Source organism: Pan troglodytes, chromosome 8 (genome assembly GCF_028858775.2).
Source record: "Pan troglodytes isolate AG18354 chromosome 8, NHGRI_mPanTro3-v2.0_pri, whole genome shotgun sequence".
Taxonomy (NCBI): domain Eukaryota; kingdom Metazoa; phylum Chordata; class Mammalia; order Primates; family Hominidae; genus Pan; species Pan troglodytes.
Window position 1 is genome coordinate 105917194 of NC_072406.2, and position 25286 is coordinate 105942479.

The 25286-nt window shown below is 35.5% G+C and overlaps 1 protein-coding gene across 3 annotated transcripts in view; it reads right to left on the reverse strand.

The window, feature by feature from the left end:
- Positions 1-25053, reverse strand: part of FRA10AC1 (FRA10A associated CGG repeat 1) — a 32876-nt gene extending 7823 nt beyond the window's left edge. Inside the window, exons 1-11 of one of the 3 annotated variants that reach the window (XM_507931.8) lie at positions 24815-25053; positions 22504-22580; positions 20776-20871; positions 20611-20656; positions 17351-17427; positions 15194-15277; positions 14557-14641; positions 9943-9988; positions 7784-7897; positions 6573-6615; positions 3990-4108 (exon numbers count right to left, since the gene is read on the reverse strand). In XM_507931.8, the coding sequence (XP_507931.2) occupies positions 3990-4108; positions 6573-6615; positions 7784-7897; positions 9943-9988; positions 14557-14641; positions 15194-15277; positions 17351-17427; positions 20611-20656; positions 20776-20871; positions 22504-22580 (787 nt within the window). In that variant the 5' untranslated portion in view covers positions 24815-25053. Of the gene's footprint in view, positions 1-3989; positions 4109-6572; positions 6616-7783; positions 7898-9942; positions 9989-14556; positions 14642-15193; positions 15278-17350; positions 17428-20610; positions 20657-20775; positions 20872-22503; positions 22581-24110 lie in introns of all 3 variants that reach the window. The other 2 variants (XM_009458956.3, XM_054659804.1) reach the window with 2 other exon arrangements.
- Between the last annotated feature and the right edge of the window lie 233 nt (positions 25054-25286).

Sequence of the window (25286 nt, forward strand, 5' to 3'; positions counted from 1 at the left end):
TATCCAAAGGTCCGTAGGTAAAAAAGATGTTAGGCTTAATTTGGAGGCCCAAGAACATAATTAGAACCAAAGGGAGGAAGCTGTAGATTTTGGCTGAATGTTAAGAGAAACGTGCTAGCAAATACAACTACCTGAAAATGTAAAGCTTTATTTTTGATAGTAGTGGGTTCCTTTTCCCTGGAAATGTTGAACCAATGCAGAACAACCACATAATATACAGCAGTGCCTCTCTCAAACTTTAGTGAATATGATTCGCCCTGGGAACTTGTTAGTAGATCTGGAAGGGTCTGAGATTGTGAGTTGCTAACAAGTTCCTAAATGCTGCCCAGAGGACTTTACTTTGAAAAGCAAAATTAAAGAATATCCTTTCAGTCGTGATTCCAGGACTGATCTCTGAAGTTCCTTTCAACTTTCAGAAAATGTGGTTGAATTCACTGATTCACTCACCTACACTTATTGAATGCCTACTATGGGAGCAAGCACTATTAGGAATTAGAGATAACGAAGTAAACATGTCACACAGTCCCTTCCCTTACAGAAAATAAACAATTTATTCCAAGGATACTATGTATTTCTAAAGGAGAAGTGACAGGTATTATTGGAATATGTAAGAGGAACATAATCTTATTTGGAGAAGTGAGGAGAAGGGTGTCAGGAAGGGCCTTTCCAAGGAATTGAGCTAAGCAGAAACCTGAAGGATGACGTAGCTTTTGGGAAAGGGGTGATGGTGAGACAGATAAGATTCTGAACATTTTCCCAAGACAGTCTACCTAAATATCTTGTTCTCCTCATACCTGCCAAAGCAGACTGGTCCTTAAAGTCAGCTACTGATCTTTCTTATTTTTTCTCTCTATCCATTCATTCAGCTATCTAGTTCATCCATCTATTACTTATTTAACATTTTCTAAGACGGTAACCTAAAGCTATGAGAGTTGATGGGATTACACTGGGAGTACAGAGAGAAACTAGAGAAATCTAGGTAAGAGCCCCGAGGAACTCTAACAGCTAAATGTAAGACTGAGAAGGAACTTCAGTTAAAAGCAGCTAAGGAGGTCGGGTGTGATGACTCATGCTGGTAATCCCAGCACTTTGGGGGGCCAAGGTGAGAGAATTGCTTGAGGCCAGGAGTTTGAGACCAGTCTGGGAAACAGCAAGACCCTGTCTCTGCAACAACAACAACAACAACAAAATTAGCTGAGTATGGTAGTGCAGGCCTGTAGTCCCAGTTACCTGGGAGGCTGAGAAAGGAGGATCACATGGGCCTCCGAGGTTAAGCCTGCTGCAGTGAGCCAAGATTATGCCACTGTATTCCAGCACTCCAGCCTGGGGCCTGGGTGACAGAACAAGAAGACCCTGCCTTACAAAAAAAAAAAGCATTAGCTAAAGAGAGGCCAGAAAGATAGAAATAAAATTAAAGGAAGTTGTCAACAGTCTAAACGCAGCTGAGATGTTAAGCGTTTATTAATTACTCTTCAAGTCTGGTCCAAATTAAGGTGGTTTGGCAAGAAAGAATCAAATCAATGATAAAGCTAATTCTAGATGATCCCAGATAAGATATTAAAGAGTTCCACATGGTTTTCCTAAAAGTTTGCTAAAATTTTGTTATTTTCTGTTATATACCATAGAAGTTGGGGGTAAAAAAGCTATATTTCTAGAGACTTTGCTTTCAAAGGCACTCTAAATAGAGAATACATAAGAAAGAGATGTCTCAATTCCACCTTGCTTTGGTCTTCTATCCCTGAAGAATCTTCAAAGTCCTTTACTCATTATTATTTATGCTGAACATGAGCTAGTGGGGTGCTGGGGATATAGCAATGAACAAAGCAGGCAGAATCTCTGCCTCTCTTTGGCTTTTACATCGTCATATGTGTAATAATGGAAAGTGTCAGGAGCCATGACAGCATTACAAATGAGAGTCCTAATTTAGATTCAAGGTGGGGGATGAAATCAGGAAAGGATCCTTGGAAATGACATTTAAGAGCTTAGACCTGAAGGATGAGCTGGGATAGAACTGAGAGTTTTAGGAAGAGAAGACACAGCATCCATGTAACCCCTAAAATTGAAAGAGGCTTGACATTTTCCAGAAACTGAAAGGCTACATGGGGGGAGTGTGAACGTGAGGTACGGAGTGGTGAGAAACAAGCCTTGTATAGTACACAAGTTCTGGATCACAGAGAACCTTTTAGCTTTGTCCAGGATTTTGCTTATCAGCCTAAAAACAACAGGAAATCATTGATTTATGGAGAATGGATTAAGAGGAGGGAAGGTGGGATGGCAAGACAGAGGCGGAACCCGTAAGGAGAATACAACAGTAGCCTATAAGAGAAAATATAGTGGTTTGTAGTAGGGTGGAGAGAACTTGAGAAATATATACTCTGGGGGTAAAATTCACAGGACTTGGTGACAAATTAAACATAAATAATAAGGGGAAAGAAAGTATCAAGGATAATCCCCAGATTTCTGATATTAGTTTTTAGGTCAACATAGGTGTCATCTACTGACAGAACACTAAGGGAAAAATGTCTATAAGGAAGATCATGTGCATATGTACGCATAATACGAAGGGTCCAACCTCAGCCCTGAACCTGAGCATTCATCTACCTGATCTACTTTGATTGTACTGAGTAACATTTTATAAAGTAGAGACTAGTTCTTTCATTTGGAATACGCAGTGATTAACATGGTATCACAGTTGTGATAAGAATGAACATATAATACAATGAGGGCAACAAATTTCTTAAGTGACATATTAAATGTTTTACTAGCATATAAGGATAAATAAGTTTTTAAAACTCAAAACATATTTTTAACATTTATTGGTTAAAATTTACCTTAGAGTGGAAAATAATTAAGATAGAGACAAAAAAGGCATTCTGCTACAAATGCCATCTCTCAATAAGCAATAAAATAACAATATCTTCCTCTCACCATCTATCAATTTTACGAAGTCTAAAGGTTGGTGACACCATATACTTGAAGCTATGGGAGTAGACAGTATCACAAGGGCACATAGATTTAAACTCTGCTACATAACGAATATATTACCATGTGCAAGAAGAAGTAAATGCTTCTAAGCATGCAACATAGCTAATGATCTTCACAGCTGGAGCAAGAGAGCCCTCTCCTGTCCAAATATTATATTAACATTGGCTTGAATCTAATTCAATTACCTATCTAGATTAGTCTGATTCACTATAAATTACAGCCGATTGACTCTACTTTATTATGGGCTAAAAAAAGCAACTAGAAGTAACCTTCATAATAGCTAATATGTGCCAAGTACTATGCAAACTGCTTAATGAATTATCTCGTTTCAACTTCTGAACAATTCTAAAAGGAATCAAGACCATTTTACACATGAAGAAATTGAGTCTTAGCGAGCTTAAGGACTGCTAAAGAAAAAGCAGGCAGTTCTAAGTATATGTGCACAGCACCATGCTAGGCTCTGAGAACACAGATATATGACAATCTTTCTCATTTCTAGAAACTCATAAACTAGTAAAAAAAGTCACATAGGCCATTATAAATAAAATCAGTGTTACAATTTTATATTGATTTATAGATTATAGACTGTTTAAAGGCACTGATCAAAGTCCCTTTCACATTCTTATTTGAGTTTCCACAATAAGCTTGACCAGTATGAAGGCCAGGTATGCACCTCACCCCTATACACATAAGAAAAATAAAGCAGTTCAGTGACTGATGCAAAGTAACAAGTCTGTAGGTGACAAAGCCAGGAATTAGAAAACTGTTGGCAATATTATACTATCTGCCAAAAATGAACTAAAATTAACCCTTAATTAATTTAGAGGAGTTCTTAAAACTCCTGTAAGTCACTTTAAGTTCATATCTAAATTCTCAGCCAGTTTCCTCTCAACTACCATAAAATGAAATTCTCAATGCATTCATCAATTAGATGAATGAAATATGGCAGATTATATTTCATGCTCACAAATGTGAGTAGATGCCTTATCTTAATTTCCTTTTACCTTTATCTTTTTTCTTGGAGGCCTCTTCTGCAGAAGATAATCTGGATTTTTTATGTGATGACTCTTCACAATCTTTTTTGGTTTTATCTTTTCTTTTTTTTGACTTGATTTCTTTTCTCCTTTGTGTTAAACAATATAAAATTAAAGTTAACTTTTCCAACTGACCTTTTCAAAAATAACCATCATATGAACAAAAAACCAAAATCAGTTAAAATACTTATTTTTTAAATGTGATTTATATAATAAGGAACGTTAAGTGAGACTGTAAATATTTTATGCTTGTATATTAATTAAAATCATTCTATAAGATAATGAAGTCTTAACACTGACACAAATAATTATTTTCTATAAGTTCTGTATACGACCATAGTAAATACAAATTATAATTGTATTTGTTTCTTTCTTTCTATATTCTATCACTTAGCCATTTAAAACTAAATTACAAAAAAAAAGCCTCATTTCCCTTCACATAATCCATATCCACCTACATGTTAAAAAAACACAAATAAGAAGAAACTGCTGAACAGCTCTAAGCCACCAGTAAATAGAAATTTCTACTCTTAAGAATAAAGGAATATAGTAGAAGCATAATGGAATGAAAATGGAAAGGGCTTATTGTTAATTCATATATCAACATCAGGCCACTTATAATTTATACTCTTATTGTTGCAGCTTTATCTCTTCTAGGGCAGGTTTACAAGGTTGGCAAACAATTAATTAATTTTAATAGGTTAAGAAAAGAAATACTAAATGGGAAAAAGTGATAATGCTGAAATTGGGACTGGCAAGGAGAATAGAGACAAAGGAAAAGATTACTTTCAAAAAACTTGTTCAGTAGATTTTCCAAGTTAAAGTACATCTACCAAATGCTATAATAGTATTTAATGCATTAACCACTTTTGCATATTTTGTAAGAATCATTTCCATTTTGAAATGAAGCTCAAAAGTCAAGGTCAAAACAAATCCCTGCTTTCTTTCAGTATCACTGATGGGAAGGGGAAATAAAGGTTTAGGCTATTCCAGTAATCCAAAAAAGTTCTGGCCAAGTGTGGAGGCTTATGCCTATCATCCCAGCACTTTGGGCGGCTGAGGCAGGAGGACTGCTTGAGTCCAGGAGTTTGAGACCAGCCTGGGAAACATAGGGAAACACCATCTCTACAAAAACTTTAAAAAAAAATTATCCAGGTGTGGTGATGTACTCCTGTAGTCTCAGCTATTCTGGAGGCTGAGGTGTGAGGATCACTTGAGCCCAGGAGGCTGAGGCTGCAATGAGCCATGATCACACCACTGTGCTTCAGCCTAGGCAACAGAGTGAGACCTTGTCTCAAAAAAATAAAGAATAATGAAAATAATAAAAATAATCCTGCTAATTTTAAGAATTAAAAATATTATTTAACATTTATTTTTAACAGCTAAAATACTATATAGGCACATTTATAACAAAGCTGTTATTTTTTGACAACCCATGTGATTGCTTGAAAAAAAAGAAAGCTATTTTAAAATTAATATGCTTATGTATACATTTTACAAAGTTGCAAAAGCTGAACTTTTAACTGTTATCCAGCGCATAAAACCTGACCATCACAAAGGCAAGTTGCGAAGAATCAGTGTGAACATCTTTAATGCCAGGTACTGTGGCAAGCACTTTACATGCACTTTCATTTATTCCCCACAATAGCGTGAGTAGCCTCATTTTTACAGGTGATAAAATTAAGCCTTACAGAGGTTAAGCAGTTTGCCCAAGAAGAAGCCTAGTAAGCGGAGAAGCTGAGATTAAAAACTGAGGTCTGATTTCAAACCCCATAACTGCAGGACACTGGTATTCCCACACATTCAATGTGGCAGATACATTAAAGCTCATTCAATAAAAGCCTGATTTTAACTTTTTTTTTTTTTTGAGACAGAGTTTTGCTCTGTTGCTAGGCTGGAATGCAGTGGCTCAATCTTGGCTCACTGCAACCTCTGCCTCCCAGGTTCAAGCAATTCTCCTGCCTCAGCCTCCCCAGTAGCTGGGATTACAGGCACCTGCCACCACGCCCAGTTAATTTCTGTATTTTCAGTAGAGACAGGGTTTTACCATGTTGGTCAGGCTGGTCTCGAACTTCTGACCTCAAGTGATCCACCCAAACTGGCCTCCCCAAGTGCTAGGATTACAGGCATGAGCCACCGCGCCTGTCCTTGATTTTAACATTTAAAATGAGTATAGAGGTGTCTAATCCTTTGTAAGAATGGCAAACTCCAGCTAAAACACTGTCTAAGTGAGACACAAGAACTGCTTTATGAAGTCTGCTTTACAACATAATTTCTAATATTAAAGTGTCAGAACATTGGCTCCAAACTAAAAATTCTAACATCCATCTACCACCTCACATAGGCCTTTACATTTAAAACTGCTTGGCAAGAATAGGGCATAGCGGACTTCTAAACCCCTCGTTTATGTAGCCATACGACAATGCCAGATTTTCTACATGATCAACCAATTCAACCATCAACCACCTAAGTCTACATTTAGATACTTAGTGCAGGTAAATGACTATATCCTGGATTACTAAACATTAAGAATGGCATTTTAAAAGACATTACCTGTGATGGAAATTTAATTTAATGGAACATTCTTGGCATAACCCTAAAAAGAAAAGACACCACTGAATGGCTGATTTTGAATAACCACACTGCTAATCTACTTTTAATATCATAAATTCGCACTTTCTTTATATTCCATTACTATAAGAGGGTAAACAAACAATCTAAAGAAAACAATCTGACCTTCTCACCTCAAAAATGCAAATATATACACACATACATATAATAAAAATATTAGCTTGAGGAATTGAAAATAACACTATTTTAGAAAAATGTGTTGTCAATTTGTTCCAAAAACAAACTGTGTTCCACAGGCACATTAACATGTGTCTCACATCAAAGATATCTAATAATAATGTGAGTATAGTCATTTCCTCTGAAGTGCTCTAAGAACTTTCAAATGCAAAGGAGCTTTTCAAATAGTTCCATAATTGTGGTCTCTTTTTTTTTTTTTTTTTGCCTTAATCTCAGTTCACACTGGCTGACTTTTCCTCTTGAGCACTTCCAGAAGGAACTCAGAAATCAGTCTGTATTGACGTGCATACGTAGCATGTGGGGACATTCTTGACTTTTATTAGGTATGAGCAGAAAACTCTGAAGGCACATTTACTTAGGACCCAGAGAAGGCTAAAGGCAATAATATGATGAGGGAGAGGAACAGCTGACACATGAAGACTAACTTAAAAAATAAATAAAAGAATGACAGACTCTAAAACATGCATCCTAAGGGAAACTGCTGTATTCTGGAGTATTTATTCCCTATGGTTTTAAGACTGAGGTCAAGAACAATTATGCCTTCCTAAAGTTTTTCTTTATTAATACTGTGAAACAGAGTGAATTTATTTATTATCTGTGCTACAACGATATCACTGAGTAATCAGCTAATGTGAGATTACACTGCCTTTTCTGATACTGTGCCTCTTAGCTATGTAATGTGGTGGCATTCTCAAGTTAATGGGGACAGAGCCCCACTCTACAAATTACCAGTTTACATTTGACATTAGAATTCTTTTTACTGAAACACCACTGTAATGCTAAAAATGTAAAAAATTGAGGCTAAAAAGTTCTTTGGGACTTTGGGAAGCTCCAAGAAAAAAGAGCACTTCCAGAAAGATATGTTAAAAATTGTATTTGAATTTTAAAGTCTATATATTTTTAAATTAAAGACAAACTTGGAAGAATCAATCATATACCCCCTAAAATCAACTTACTTAATTTAACAAGTGCATTTCTCTTCTCACCATGCTCAATATAACCAAAATTAACTTCCCAACTCTTTAAGCCTTCTTTTTTATCACAATATTTATTTCCACAGAAAAATTGACCTGCAGAAAGGAAAGGAATATTAGCTATGGTAGTTGGTGACAATATTTATCTATATGATCTAGTATTACCCCTAAAATGTACTTCTAAAATATGCAAATTAACCATAGTCAGCCTTTAAAAACTGACCAGAGTAATATGTTCAACCAACTTGTATACAAGTATCAAATCAAAGTACTGTTACCAAAAAAATCAGTCACAGAATTCTTGCTTGATAGACTGTATTTAGATAGACATTTTAGCGACTCCTTATTAGGGAATCTTACACTTTGGAAAGACGGTATTAAAGAATGGACATATTTCTCAGAAAGTTGGTTTAAGGAAAAACAAATAAAAAAACAAAAACAAAAAAAACAACATACTCACAAATACCCCCCCCCAAAAAAACGCACTTTCCAAAGTACACACACTTATAGCTGGGTGAAACCTTTCAATATTTAATGGTAATAATAGTTAATAGTTTTAAGTATTAGCATAATGACATTTATTTTAAATACTAGCATAGATGGCCTTGAAAACACATTTAAAAATTCTAGCACTTTGAGGTGAAGTACAATACGCAGTCAAACCTGATACTCTAAATTTTAGAATAACTTGACACTATTATTAACATCACACACATTACCATGTCCACAATATATGAAAACCTCCAAAAAAAGACTAACTGATAACCTGAGAGAAAAAAAGAGAAACAACTCAACAGTAATTTACTTTGGCAAAAAGACAAGATCAAACTCTTATTAATTTATATCACAATAATTTGCACTAACAGAAGCAAATCTGTAACCAGCAAATCTTTTTCATAAAAATTAAGAAATTATCAAAATGAATTTAGAAAATTATATCCTAAAAAGACTTATTTCTAAATCAGCCTTTTAAACTCATTCCAAATGAATATTTTATTAAATCTATATGTTTAGTAGGTAAGGCTTTGTTGTTAAAACAGCAACAAAATTATAACTTTATAAAAGAAATCACATAAATCACATTAGCAGCTTTCTTTCCCTTTCCTAACTAGTCCTTTATTCAGTTATATGAATTTAGAGACTACCCATCAATTTTTTTAAAAGGTAGCATTATAAACTCACCTGAAAATCTCATTCAATAAAAGTACATCTTAAAATTGTGATAGACATTTCAGGATTTCTCATTATTTTAGATAAAAACATAAACTAAAATATAACCCTAAGAAAAGTTAAAATAGCTTTAAATTTATTCTTTTTCCTTAATGTTGTTTTATGGCATATGCAATTTCACACCTAACATAGCCAACTTATGGAAGATATATATGAGCCACAATGATAGCATAAATATTTAATCATTTAAAAATGTAATCTTTCCATTTAAAAGATTTTTTAAAGTAAGTTTAAAATTATTTCCTTAGTGCTACTATATAGTTTTCAGTACTTTAACACTTAAAATGCAATTACTCAGTAAGGAGCTAATTTTACAGCAAGAGACAGTATGGAGATACACAATTTCCAGGAAAAATTTAATGAATAGATTTACAATAATGCATAGAAAAAGCATTTACTGATTGCCTACCAAATGTCTGGTCTTTTGCTATTAGACTAAGTATTTGGGCTCAATATAAGGGACTTCCAAAAATGAGTACTAGCCTGCCCCAAAATTCTATTGGGATTAAAGTGATATTTAACTTCTACTTTTGAAATGTGGATTTGGCTGAAAAACAGTAATACCAATTCATTATTCCAAAAATTAATAAAGAAAGGAAAAAAATAAACCTTTCTTTTTTGTTGAAAGTTGTCTTGCTATGAAATCTTTAATTTGTAAAATATTTTCTACATACTTAGAAATATGCAGAACATTCAACTGAATGTTCTAAAGGCAAAAGTATAAAGGTAATAATCATTAAAGCATTATATTCAGACCTTTGCTAATAATGTATCATGAATACACCTTCTCTAATTTTACTTTTGTAGATAATAATTTCTTGTATATGTTAGGAATGATCTTAATGACTCCAATTCAGTAACCTAACAAAATAAGTTTATCCTATTAAAAAGTAAAAATTTTAAAGAATTACCTTTTCCTGAAATTACTTCTTTTTCTACTCGCCACCTAAATCCAAACTGATAATAAAAAAATTACATTTATGCCAATGTAAATTTAAATTATACAGAAATCTAAACATGGAGCCAACAATGACATTCACCAACCTAAAAAATAAATGTAATTCCCATCATGACAGATTTTTCTCTTCTTATAGGATTTGAAGAAAATACATTGAACAATCACCAATTTATCTGTTAAGAACAATCTACTTTAAGATAGCTTAAAAGTTATAGGTGCCAGGCCACAAGATACCTAAGTTAACAGATAATATATCCTGTTCTGTAAGACTGACAAGAAAAAAAGAGGTTATGGTATAGTAAAGAGGTAGTATATTCTAGTACAAAAAAGTACAGCCTTTGGAGTCAGATTATTTACATTTGCATTTTAGCTCTACCACTTAACAGCTGTATAGTACTGGGCAAATTAATCTCTTTTTTGCCTCAGCTTCCTCATATATGTAAAGTAGAAATATGAGTACCTACTTCCTTGGTACTCACAGAGGTTTAAAGAGGTTTAAATGAGATAATACATATGAAACACTTAGAATAGTAACTAGTATACTCCAACAATCATGCTTCTTGGTATTCACTCAAATGAGCTGAAAACTAATGTCCACATGAAAACCTAAATATAGATGTTTACAGCAACTTTATTTCTAATTGCTGAAACTTGGAAGCAACCAAGATGTTCTTCATTAAGTGAATGGATAAACAACTGTGGTACATCCAGACAATTAATATTATTCAGTGGTAAGAAGAAATATCAAACCATGAAGACATGGAGAAACTTAAGTACATATTACAAAGTGAAAAAACCCAATCTGAAAAGACTACATATATATGATTTCAACTATATGATATTCCAGAAAAGGCATAACTATGGAGGAAGTAGCAAGATGAGTAGTTGCCAGGGATTAGGAAGAAGGGTGGGATGAACAGGTGGAGCACAGAGGATTTTTAGGGCAGTGCAAGTATTCTCTATGGTACTATAATGGTAGACACACGTCATTACACATTTGTCAAAGCAGTTGAATGTACAATAGCAAGAGTGAACCCTAATGTAAGCTATGGACTTCAAATGATAATGATGTATCAATGTAGGTTCACTGATTGTAACAAATGTACCCCTCTGGTGTGGGATGCTGACAGTAGGGGATGTTATGCATGTATGAGAGCAGGGGGTATATGGGAACTCTGTGCTTTCTGCTCAATTTTGCTGTAAACCTAAAAATGCTCTAAAAATTAAAAGCAAACAAAAAATACACTTGGGAAGATTACTTGAACCTGGGAGGTGGAGGCTGCAGTGAGCCATGATCATGCCACTGCATTCCATCCACCCTGGGCAACTGAACAAGAGCCTGTCTCAAAACAAACAAACAAAAACTACAACAACAACAACAAAAAATAACAACAAACAAATAAAAAACCACTCCAGTCTAGAAACATGCATACCTGTACCCAACTCAAGAAGCTCTTGTCACTCATTAGGTCTTAACCTTGGGAAAGTTACTTAACTTCTCTACTTCCTCTTCATGTATAAAAATGGAAATAGTAACAACCTTAAGTTCACCGGATTATTATAGTAAGACAGAGGATTCATATAAAGTGTTCAATGCCTTGCTAACTTCAGTTTGTTGTGGGGTTTTTTTTTTTTTTTCAGCCTTCCGAATAGCTAGGACTACAGGCATGTGCTACCCTGCCTGGCTAATTTTATTTTTTATAGAGACAAGGTCTCACTATATTGCCTAGGCTGGTTTTGAACTCCTGGCCTCAAGCTATCCTCCCACCTCAGCCTCCCAAAGTACTGGGATTACAGGCAAGAGCCACCGTGCCTGGCAATTTCAATTATTTTTTTAAAAAAATCATTAATCTATTACTTGAATTTGGCAATTTTGTATTTTAAATGCAAATAAAGGCTCAAAATATTTCAAAATACTCTGATTAAAACCCAACAAAAATAAAATCCTCCAAATCTAGGGGAAAAAATAAAATTTCAGGATAACTCTGTTTAATTCTATTTTTCAGCCTATATATGTATGTGGAGATTGCTTGCCATCCAACATATGTTAGGATGTCTACTGAAGCACAGCCAAGTGTAACAGCAATAGTTTCCAAACTTTTTTCTTCATTCATTAATCTATTCAACAGACAACTTATTAAGCAACTAACTATTGGGCTTGGCATTCCACTGAGGATAAAAAGTGATTATTAAAATAGTGTGTCACCAAGAAGATTATAATCTTATGAGGAAATAATAAATGTAACAAAACAAATTACATTATATCCTACTAGTTAAAGACTGTATATTATTTCCTGACATAAATGTCCTAGTTTGGATTAAAGCTGAAGTTATTCAGGATTTGGTGCTGAGCCTCCTTTTCTTCTCACTCTGCACTCATCACAATGAGGTCACGTACGCAAGCAGTAAACAAGAAGGATTCTGACTTTATGACCATCGACTTGAACTTTTATGTATAAGAAAAATAAACTTTCCAGCTCATTTAAGCCAGTGGTTTTTTTCGGGGAGTCTTCTCTGTCCTTCTGGACCTAATCCTAACTGATACATTGATCCAACTAAAAAGGGGAAATGCAATAAAGAAAGGAATAGGAGTAAGAGGCAAAGGTGGAAATTCACTAAAAATGCTCTAAAAGTATCTACTATATATATTAGGAGCTGGTTTTAATTAACTGAATAATACACTGTCTTTGTATGAATAAAGAGAAGAGAAAATGCATCCTAGTGAGGGAACCAAAGGCATTACTCTTTCTCCAACACCTCAAACATGGTATGCCAAAACCAAACTCATTATCTTCCCCCCACAAAAAAAATCCTCCTCCAAATTCCGTATTTTTCTCAGCATCCATGGTCAGAATCTGCGAGTCATATCGGATTTCTTGCTGCATTTACTCTCATGTACAATCACTCATCATGTTCTAGCAGGAAAATACACATTTTTTCAAGATTATTTTCTTTAAAGTACGATTTCTAGTGGTATCCATTTTTGAAAAATTGAGAACTCAAATATTTAATTTTTATTTATGTATATTTTCTCCCCTCAACTAGACTAGCTTTTTCTGAAAAGTAGTCACCATGTATTAACCCATAGTACCTAGTCCAGTTTCAATAGATACTGAACAACAACAAAAAAATACTGAAGAATTATGATGGTATTAGGAGGTGGGGGAAAATAAATGAAAAAAAGAAAAGAAACAACAACTTAAGAACAATCCATGAATAAGCCAGGGCTGAAAAATCTCCTTTGTTACATGCTCCTAGAAAGACATAATTTTCACACTTGATTTACAATACAGTAACTTTAAGTAACTCCAATTACTGTGGTGCTTTTTGAACCAGATGTGGTACAGAGAAGACAGCTGTGAACCAGAGTCCATAACTAGTTCATAAGAAACAGCAGTTCTGGGGATATATTAAGTGCACGGGTTTATAAATAGGGTATACAAAATGAACATTATTACTATTTTCTATAAGAAACTGTGAAGCAACACACATATTAAAGGCACTACTGAAAAAATTATTAAATCAACCCTGGTTCTAATGAGATCAAATGATTTAAATGACAAATAAATCTTCATGATAGATAAATACAAGATAGCTTTTTAAATAGGTTTTTTCTTAATACAAATATACGGTATCTATAACACATATTTATGCAACATTCCCTCCTCTCATATTTCTAACTGAGATCTGCTCCTGGGTCATCTTTTCCAGCTATAATTTGATGTTTGAGATAGAAATAAAAATAACTTTTTATTTTTTAGAGTCTCACTGTCACCCACACTGAAATGCAGTGGCACGATCATAGCTCACTGCAGCCTCAAACTCCTGGACTCAAGCAACCCTCTAACCTCAGCCTCCCAAGTAGCTAGAACTATAGGCATGCACCACTGCACCCGGCTAATTTTTTTTAGTTTTTGTGGAGACAAAGTCTCACTATATTGCCCAGGCTGGTCTTGAACTCCTGGCCTCAAGCAATCTTCCTGCCTCAGCCTCCCAAAGTGCTGAGATTACAGGCATGAGCCATCACGCCCAACCAAAAATAAAAATATTAACTAAAGTAAGATGTAAAGTGGGAAAGGAAATCTGTCATTACTAATTAGCACTGATTGAAATGTTAATTTTACTAGAATAGACATTTATGTAATAGAAGATGTGCATCTGGATCTCTATAAATGGTAATCAATTTTTAAAATCTATCAGTTTCAAACATCATCTGTGAAATAAGACATTATTCTGTAGAGTTAAGTCATTCATTACAATCACTAGAGGCTCTAGACTAGAGTCAGGATGAAACAGGATCCAATACCCACTTGCGTTTAATTTTAGACTTTTCATGCCTCAGCTCACAAACAAAAAAAAGCATCCTTGTCCTTCATAAATTTCCATAGGCCTTTTGTAAACTCCACAGCTGCAGAGGTTAAATGGTCCAAATGACACATCATAAACACAGGACAACTGAGTCTAGAATTAGCATCTTTAAAAGAATAATGTGGGGCATGACAGTATAATAAAAGTTAATATTTTACTTGAATAAGAACCTCTTTCCATAAATATGTGGAAAGCATACCTTATTTTCTTTATATTTACTGAGATCTGCTATGCAGTATTCCTTAAATAATTTATCATAGTATTTCTTAGCAAGTCTCTTCTCCCTAGACCCATGAAAATATAAATATTATACATTTAGAAACTCAACCATGGTTTGCTACTTTCAAGTGATGTCAAAGAATACATACTACATAAATATTAATGTTTTAAGAGAACTATTACTTACATGTGCATGGAATATCTGGATATTAACTATTAAAAGTGGTTCACTCAGGGAGGGAAATTGGAGAACTGACAGTCACAAATAAGAAGGAGAATCACTCTTCACTGTTTACCCTTTGTAATGTTTGGATTTAAAAAAACATTTTCAGGTATGACTTTTTTCCAAAACAGCAGCATATAATAACATATTACAAGATAACACACAATACTGTAAAAAAGAATGTTATTTTTTTGAAGACTAAGTCAAACAATGAGAAGTCAGTTAAAACTGCCAAAAATTACCAAAAGAACCAAATAATCCTAGGCTTGATTTTATGTCCTTGATTCAGAACTGTTCTATGAAGGGGCTGAACACCTTGACTAAAAAACCACTCAGAAAACAGGAGAAACAGGACTAAAGCATTTGATGCATTACGCCTCTGATGGCTAATTACCAAGTCATGTCCATTTCGTCCTCCTCATTCCATAGGAATCTATGATTTTCTCGTATAACATCCAAGTCTGTCTTGTCATTTTCCCTGGAAAACAGAACTTTTTCAATTTAATACAAAAACAAAAGTAGTCAAATTTAGGTTAAATAGCTCTGTGAGTTTTGGAAAATTTTATTAAAAATATAATACATGAAGATAGTTTTTTGGTGAGTATAAATTTGTTCACATATTTATAAAAATATTTCAGTATTTTCAAAAGGCACTTATAAAAATACTACTACAGAAGCAAGTTAAATGGATAAGGAATCTGTCTGTAGCATTGGTTTCAATTATACAAATGGTGCTAAGTTACCAAAGCTAGAATGAGAAACCCGACTAAACACTAAATGAATAAAGTGAATGAAAATAAGTTTCATTCTAACCAACCACCCTGCTGAGATTTAATTTTAAAAAATATGAAAAGTTTTTCACATCTCATTTTACTAGTTTCCTAGGTAGAAGACTGAGTAAAGGAGGAAGAAAGCCAAAGGGATTGACCTTTCAAAATAAAATGCTAACAGTCTGGGGGTAAAAAAAAAAAAGGAAAAAAAAGTGATTGTTGGGAGATATAGGATAAATTGATAGGGGAGATAAATTGGGGGTAAATGAGGTGGTACTAAATTTTCTCAGAGTCCTACCAACTCAGAAAATTGTTAGAGGGAAAAAAAAACCTCATATAAAACTAAGAAGTTCTAAGACACACACACACTATAGCAGCACAATTCGCAATTGCAAAGCTATGGAACCGACCAAAGTGCCCATCAACCAATGAGTGGATAAAGAAAATGTGGTGTGTGTATATATATATACACCATATATATATATATATATATATACCATATATATATATACACCATATATATATATACACACACCATATATATATATACACACCATATATATACACACCATATATATATACACACCATATATATATACACCATATATATATATATATACCATATATATATACACACACCATTTATATATACCATGGAATACTACTCAGCCATAGAAAGGAATGAAATGATGTCTTTTGCAGCAACTTGGATGGAGCTGGAGGCCATTATTCTAAGTGAAGTAACTCAGGAATGGAAAATCAAATATCATATGTTCTCATTTATATGTGGGAGCTAAGCTATGAGGATGCAAAGGCAAAAGACTGATATAATGGACTTTAGGGACTCAATGTGGGGGAAGGCCAGAAGGGAGGTGAGGGATAAAAGACTACATTTTAGGTATAGCATACAGTGCTCGGGTGATGGGTGCACTAAAATCTCAGAAATCACCACTAAAGAACTTATCCAGGCAACCAAAAACCACCTGTACCTCAAAAACTATTGAAATAAAAATAAAAATTTAAAAAAACAAAAACAAAACAAAACAAAAAACAAGTTCTGATAGAAGAGCCTTAAACATGGGAAGGACTTTGATGTGCAAGAAATGCTAGACTGAGAGTTCTTGTTTACCTATCTTTTAAAAAGCAATCCCAAACATCAAGGTATAAAAATTTCCTTATTTCAAAGATCTTTGCCAAGAAGACACATGAGTATTCTTCAGATATTCTTTTATCACCAGGGTTGTGCCCGGCTCAGCAGGTAAAGAGTCTACCTGAGGCCTGTCCAAAAAAATGGGATTCATGAAGAGCTACTCAGGAGCTGTGGATGGTATCTCTACCTTATAACATAAAAAAGAAACTGGGGCCAGGTGCAGTGGCTCACGCCTGTAATCCCAGCAGTTTGGGAGGCCAAGGCAGGTGGATCACAAGGTCACGAGTTCAAGACCAGCCTGGCCAAGATGGTGAAACCCCGTCTCTACTAACAATACAAAAATTAGCCAGGCATGGTGGCAGGAGCCTGTAATCCCAGCTACTCGGGAGCCTGAGGTAGGAGAATCGCTTGAACCACAGCGGCACAGGTTGCAGTGAGCCGAGATCAAGCCACTGTTCTCCAGCCTGGGCGACAGAGTGAGACTCCATCTTAAAAAAAAAAAAAAAAAAAAAAAAGGCACACCGGAATAGAAAGCAGGGAAGAATGACAGAATCAGAAGGCACAGTAGCTGTGGGTCTTTAAAGTTTCCCATAACCCACATTCCCTTCTATGTAAACTTCCTGATACTTACCCCAAACGCTTGAAGTCTTCTTTTTTGCCACCATAGTATAAAATATAGTCATTTACGAACTTTGTATGTCTTTGATACTGAAATGCAAAAAATTAAGGATTTTATTCTCTTAGGAGCTGTTTGGTGTCATAATATATTGCTGATTGGTGGTAAAAAAAGCACAATATGAGTCTATTTAGCTTTTTAAAAATATTCACACACTATACATGCTTACACATTCAGAAAATCTAGAAGGGTATATATTAAATTGTTGAAAGTGAAGATTGTAAAGTACAGGCTTTCTTTCGACTATTTTTCAAGCATATACTACTCTTGTGATAAAAATATATCTCCATCTGGGGAGAAATAGAGCTTCTTATTCTATTGCTGAACTGCATATAGCCTCCTACCACCACTCATTCTAATAATCACAATATGAAAAATTTTAAAATTATAGTTTCTAAAAGTAGAGAATTTATCTTTCATTATCATAAAATATAATTTATCTATTTTAGTAATGATAAAGCCTCTAAATAGAAGATGCAACTTTTATAATATTAAATCCCAACATTAAACTTTCAAAAAAAGCAAATATAAAAAATCAATTTTTATAGTCTTTTAAATTCAAAGAATAAAATGCCATGTTTTTTCAAAGCATTGTAACAAAATATATGAGCATTTTACTTTTTGTTTTAAAAAGCTCAACAGCACTCTCTCTAGAGCCAAACATGCACATAATAGCTAACCTCACCTTCTACAATATTCTCTGTGACTATTAAACATATATAGTGATTTAACTGATCATAATGTGTACTAATAGACAATTTAATCAGATTATGGTATTTCCATATTGTAACAAACCAGTTAATATTTCAGGAAAAAAAAAAAAAAGAAAGAGACAGAAAAACCAAATACCTGGAGATCTGGATTCTAGCTCTTGATCTACCACTAACTGGTCACATGACCATGGCAAGTCATGTAACCTGTTAGAGCTGGGGTCAGCAAACATTTTCTGCAAACGGCCAGATGGTAAATATTTCAGGCTTTGCAAGCCATATGGTCTCTGTTGCAAATGCTCAGTTCTGCCATTTTAGCATGAAAGCAGCCAAAGACAACATATAAATGAAGCATGGCTGTATTCCAATATAATTTTATGTACAAGAACAGGTGGTGGGTGTAACTTTTGCTTCCGGGAAGATGGAGTAGGCAAAGATGTGCTTCTCCCTATTCCTCATACTAACAACAACTAAAATCCTTGTACATTATATATCAAACATAAAAAGACTCTAAAAGGTGGAAGGAAGAAGGCGCCCCGCTAGGGACCTCCTGAAGACCTATGGTATGACATGATAGCGAGTTCCCTAGGTTTTCTTTTTGTCTCATGTATCCTAGAATTGGAGGTAAAGAAGGTGACAACCTGGAAACACCAACAGGCACGGACTAAAAAATCGTCAACAAAAGCCTGTTCTCTCTAACCAAATGACCAAGAGTCAGCCTAGCAAGACAACTTTGAGACAAAAACTACTCTACTCTTGTCAAACAACCCAGAGAAAACTGTGGCTCCCAGTCAGAATCGCAATTATTAAAAAGTCAGGAAACAACAGATGCTAGCAAGGCTGTGGAGAAATACGAACACTTTTACACTGTTGGTGGGAATGTAAAATGGTTCAACCATTATTGAAGACAGTGTGGCAATTCCTCAAGGATCTAGAACCAGAAATAACATCTGATCCAGCAATCCCATTACTGGGTATATACCAAAAGGAATATAAATCATTCTATTATAAAGATACATGCACATGTATGTTTATTGCAGCACTATTCACAATAGCAAAGACATGGAACCAATCCAAATGTCCATCAATGATAGACCAGATAAAGAAAATGTGGTACATATACACCATGGAATACTATGCAACCACAAAAAGGAATGAGATCATGTCCTTTGCAGGGACATGGATGAAGCTGGAAGCCACCATCCTCAGCAAACTAACACAGGAACAGAAAACCAAACACCACATGTTGTCACCCATAAATGGGAGCTGAACAATGAGAACACATGGACACAGGGAGGGGAACATCACACACTGGAGCCGGTGGGCGGGGAAGGGTGAGGGTGATCGGTTGATAGGTGCAGCAAACCACCATGGCACATGTATACCCTATGTAACAATCCTGCACGTTCTGCACATGTATCCCAGAATTTGAAGTAATAAAATAAAATAAAGAAAAACAAAATAAAATAAATCCTCACACACAAAACAAAAAACAAACAAACAAAAAAACTGTGGCTCCAACTCCTCCTATGCCAGAAAAAAGAGTACCCATATTTTCACTCTCACCAGGCTATAACTAGGTGCCCCCAATGCAGTAGGTGTCAGAGAAGGCAGAGCAAATGTTTAAATGCTAAAGGAACAAATGGCAGATGAGATCCATGGAAAAGCTAGCTATTGGGTTAGGAGATAAGAAGAATAAATCAATTAGTGACACAATGGTACTTCTATAACTTAAAAGAAAAATATTGGAATAGCACAGTGAAACAGATGATTACAGGTAGGGGGCGTATCAAATTGACACTGTCTCCTTCTCCCAATTCTGATCACAGCAATAAATACCCAAAAATACTTCAGTTTTTGCTTGGTATCTCTTAAATTCTCCAATATTCTCAACAGCAGTATGGATGGCCAGCGTAGCAGTTAGTGTCATCAGCCAGTCTTATTAAAAAACTGAGTTGACAAATGGCTATAACCAGGAAGCAGGGTTTATCTTAAAGATAGCTTTAAGTCATGCCTAAAAATTAAAGCCATGGCAGGCCTGAGGACAGTCCACAGGCAGGCCTCATTTTATTTGTATTTTTTCCTTAGATCCAGGGACACACTGGATAGACCTAATTTTAAATACAAGTTTTATAGAGACCTTAAATAGCAAAGAACCAGGTAGGAAGAGAATAAATTAAAATGAGACTAAAGATAAGTATAGGAAAAGGAAATGTTGAAAGCTTGAAAAAACAATTTGGAAAATATATTTGCAGATTCATGTACTTTATAAACCTATTTATAGAGTACTAGTAATATGTTTTATTATTTTTGTCTCTAAATTTTTCCTATATATTAGTAAAAGAGAATTGTACCCAAAAGTATAAATGGCAAAATCCTACATCACTAAATACTTATCTTTAAAAATAAAAAAGCCTATTTGACTTCACAAGATTTTATAAAACAAAAAAGCAGATTTTAAAATATTCTACTAGTTATAAAAATCTGGAAATAAAAAAAGGATACAGCATCCATAGCTATGAGATGAAACCTTCTATTTCTTGCTTCTTCCCTGTTAAAACAAATTTTTTTAAGAAAATTCAAAATGTTTATATTCAAATTAACATAATCAAATCCCCTAGTCCGAAGCAACTTAAACCAAGAAATAGAATTGACACTGAAATACCATACCTATCCAGCAATTCTGCTGCAACTTGTTTATGGGCCACCTTTCCATGTTTTTCTTTCTGAAATGGTTTTTGGAGCAGTAAGTCGTCTTCAACTGTCCTGGTATATTAAGAAGAAAATAAGAGTTCACTTTTTTCAAAGGTTATTTTCTAATTCTTTATATTTTCATAACTGGAATATACTTTAAAGAATGTAAGTCTTAACTTTAAGAAGACTCACTGATCTTTAATGAGATATTTTACATTTCCTTAAATAGCTTAATTAATACCTTAACATTATTTAATACCTATAACACGGGGAAGATGGAACTAACAAAAGCATGGACTCTAGTGTCATATCACCTAGCTTCCTGATTCAAATCCTAATTCTGTCAATTACTACCTTAATCTTAATAAGATTCAATTATTTATCTCTTTGTTTCTTCATTTCTCTATCTGTAACATAGTGATAAGGAAGTTTTTGGTAATTAATGATACGCAAAAAAGCAGGGCTGATTATAGAGAACACAAACCACAGATCCAGCTCGCCCAACCCATGGGCCTCATGTGGCCCAGGATGGCTTTGAATGTGGCCCAACACAAATTTGTAAACTTTCTTAAAACATTAAGACACTTTTTCACATTTTTTTAAACCTTATTGGCTATCATTAGTGTATTTTACGCAGGCCCAGCACTGCTTCAGGCCAACAATGTGAACCAACAGATTCACAATTGTGTGTGCTCCACTGTAGTACGTGGCCCAAGACAATTCTTCTTCCGATGTGGCCCAGGAAAGCCAAAAGACTGGACACCCTGCCATAGACTGTCAGCCCTAGTTATAGTGATGAATATAATCCTGGAGCAGAGTATCCAACTAGATTTGCTCAAATTCTATTCTTACAAAGTAGTATTTTTGAATGAAAAATCTAGAAAATGTAAAGCATCAAAAATGTAATTTATTATAATTAGTACTATCCTTTATTGCAGAGACTGAGTATCCTATAAAAATGTTCAGACCCTGTTAGTATGCCTAATATATTGCTCTCAGTGTGAAATAATAAGCCAATTTCTATACATTTGCTTAAAAAAATCAGTCAACAGCCATGTAAGTTTGGTTAGTATACATCAGTCAACCACTCCTGAGTCAACGTATAAAACTGAGTTTCTATGCACTGAAAGCTAAAAACAATGCTCCTACGCACAGCAGCTCCACCAAGACGTATCCTGCTTGTAATGCACAGGCTTTATGTGCTAAGAGTTTTTGTCTCTTGCAATTCAAAAAAACCTTCCTTGAGTTTGTTCCCGTGACCTCTTAGTCTGCTCATTCATGTATGCGTAATAACTGTGCTGCATTATACTTTCATCCTCCATATTAACTTCACTTTGAAGGCAAGTAATGGCAAGAGACCACCATTCAAGCCCCTTCTGAGCTACAACATTTGCAAATAAACAGTCCTTGACAGTTGAATGAAAAATATATGTAATGAAAAGGTTTCACTGATTTCTGAAAAGATTCCAGAAATCTGAAACTCTTCTTTCGCTTTCAATAAACCCCTTTGCAGAATTAATTTTTATTTTTCCCACAATTGTTCTCCAATTTTTAATCAATGTATTAGCTTAATGAACAAAAATTCATTCACTAGAGCAATTGTCTTCACATGTAAACACAATTCAAAAATTTCACTCGTTTATTTATACTTCATATTAATCTAGAAAGGATGTGAAAAATAGATCAATAAAAAAAATTACTTACCTTTTTTTCCTTTTGCTGGATTCTCCACAGTGTTCATCATCACTAAAATCAGAATCATAGCCTCCATGACCATGCATCTGTAAAGGAGTACAAAGTCAGCTATTTAGAATCTATGTTGCCAATTGTCCAGGAAACAATAATTCAAAAATAAGTTATCTTAAACAGCCACAATAGTTTTAAAGGATCATTGTGGGCAGATTCCTATTCACAGGCCATCTAGCCATCTAAAACTTTCATTCGCTTTTAAATAAGAGACATACCTTTCAGGAAATGCATCAACATTTTTCACCCTTAATTATCATTAGGTGAACAAAGAAGGCTACTCTTTGATCTTTTCACTGAAAAACCAGGCCTAGAAGCTGCAGTGACTGCTTACAAGGTTTAGCAATCCTTCACTTTTGATTCAGAGTAGTAATAATCACTGTGTGTTTATCACCAACTTTGTTCTAGACATTGTGTTAAATACTTTACAAACAACACTTCTAATTCTGCAAGTTAGAAAGTTATCTTCATTTAGGAATGAAGTAATCAAAGTTAAGTAAATCTATTTACAAATCCAGTAAGTGGCTAATCTGCTGTACTTGATTCTTGTGCCCACAATTTCAATTACTCCAAATTTCCTCTCTGGAATATGATTTACTATATTCCAGGAGAATTACAGTATTTGTGAACAGTACATCATCAATTGATGAAAATTTTCCTGTAATCTTTTTCAATATATGTAGAGATTTCCATTTTCTTTTGAGTTTCTTTAAGGTAAACCACCTTGCCCTTTGGATTAGTCAGCTTTCTCTTGTTTCATTTTATTTATCTAGTTATTTTTGGAGAGTCTCGCTCTATTGCTCAGGCTGGAGTGCTGTGGCGCCATGATGGCTCACATCCTCAACCTCCTGGGCTCAATCAATCCTCCCACCTCAGCCTCTCCAAGTAGCTGAGACTACAGGAGTGCATAATCACACCTGGCAAACTTAAAAAAATTTTTTTTGTAGATAAGGGGTTTCGCCATGTTGCCCAAGCCGGTCTCAAACTCCCGGGCTTGAGCAATCCGTCCACCTCAGCATCCCAAAATGCTGGGAGACCTCAGTTGCCACTCAATTGTATTGGAAGAAGCTCCTAGTTCCAGCTTTGCACTGAATTTGGAACACACACTAAGACGGAAGGATGGACTATTTGATGTCATACGTAACTAATTTACATGGCTGGAAGGAACAGTCCAGGTTAAATGATATATCAAATTGTTAAAACTAATACAACGACAGCAAGTGCAGCTGGAAAAAGAGGAAAGAACTCTCTAAACTTCATTGCATTGGATCTAGGGTAAACGACATGTTTCTAGTCCTGGCTACCTTGAATAAGTCATTTCATCTCCCTGGACTTCATCTATTAAATAAGGTAGCTACATGAAATAATCTTTAAGTTGTTTAAATCTTTAAATAACCTTTAAAGTCTGTAATTCCATTTTCAAACATAGGTGTGTGGGTATATACCTCTCTTCTCTGCCCCACTAAAATCCTAGATAGGAAGATGCTAGTTAAGGTTGGAGATGAAGGTTTGAAAGCCCGAGTTCCAACTCTACCCTCCCTTACATCTGTTATTGCCTTACACACCTGGATTTTACACCCTTTTTTAGGTCAACTCCAGCTGTCTTATCACATCTGTTCAAGCCATATTGTCCTCTCACTCTTTGTCCTATGTCCTCACGTTCTTTACATCTTGATGGGGGACAGCTGTAGTGTGGAGTTGAGAGATATATTCTAGGATCAGCCTACTAGATTTCACTGCTTGGCTCTGCACTTTTCATTTGTCTTTCTTTGGGCCTGTTCCTTAACCTCTCCAAGCCTCAGTGTCCTCATTTATAAAAAGAGGCTAGTAAGATGGCTGACCTCATACGAATGGAGATTAAAAGAGTTGCCTCATCTAAAGGGTTTTAACGGTGTCTTGTACAGTGAAACCCAGTAAATGTTACATCATCATCATCATCTTTTCCCTCGCCCCAGGACACGACTTCCTATTCTTGCTCCCACTCTCCCATTTCTTTATTCGCTGGCCGCTCCATCCAACCCATACCTATCTTAACTCACTGGTTGAACTAAAAAGCTCTCACTCACTTCAGGCTACGAATCAACTGACAAGAGCGGAGAGAAACTCAAAAACGGAGATGCCAGGTGTCTCCAGAATCTGTCATCCAAAAAAAAAAAAAAAAACCAAACCAAAACAAAAAAAACCCGACGATCAACTAGTACTATCTGAAAAACAAGTTTTGAGGTCCTTCTCCCTGATGCCAAATATACCCACAGCCCTCCTCACACACCCTTTCGCTTCCTCCCTGTGTGCCAAGTTCGCCCCCGGAGTCGTCGTTTCCTTCTTTCCCGGCAGCTGCAGCGACGACCCACGGCCTGAGAGAGCCGCTGCAGGACAGGTCCCGTGCGCCCGGCCGCGCAGCCTCGCCACAACCACCGCCGCCGCCGCCGCCGCCGCCCGCAACCCGCCTCTCCCTACGGGTCCCGACTGGGCACCACTTCCGGTCCGACACGGCCACGTGTTACATCTAAATGGCACCGTCCCCCGAGTGCGCCGATCTTGTGCTACAGCCAGAACAGCTCCGGGAAACAAGGGCAGCGGGAGAAACGGCCCGGAAAGGGACGAAGAGGCTTCCAGCTTTCGCCAAGTCGCGGCTCCCAGTTTTTCCCTGGGTCTCCTTCCTTTCCCCTCTAGGGAATCCGGCATCTAGTACCGCTGGCACTGCTTGCTGCTTAGCCCACGCCTCTCATTTGAAAATATAT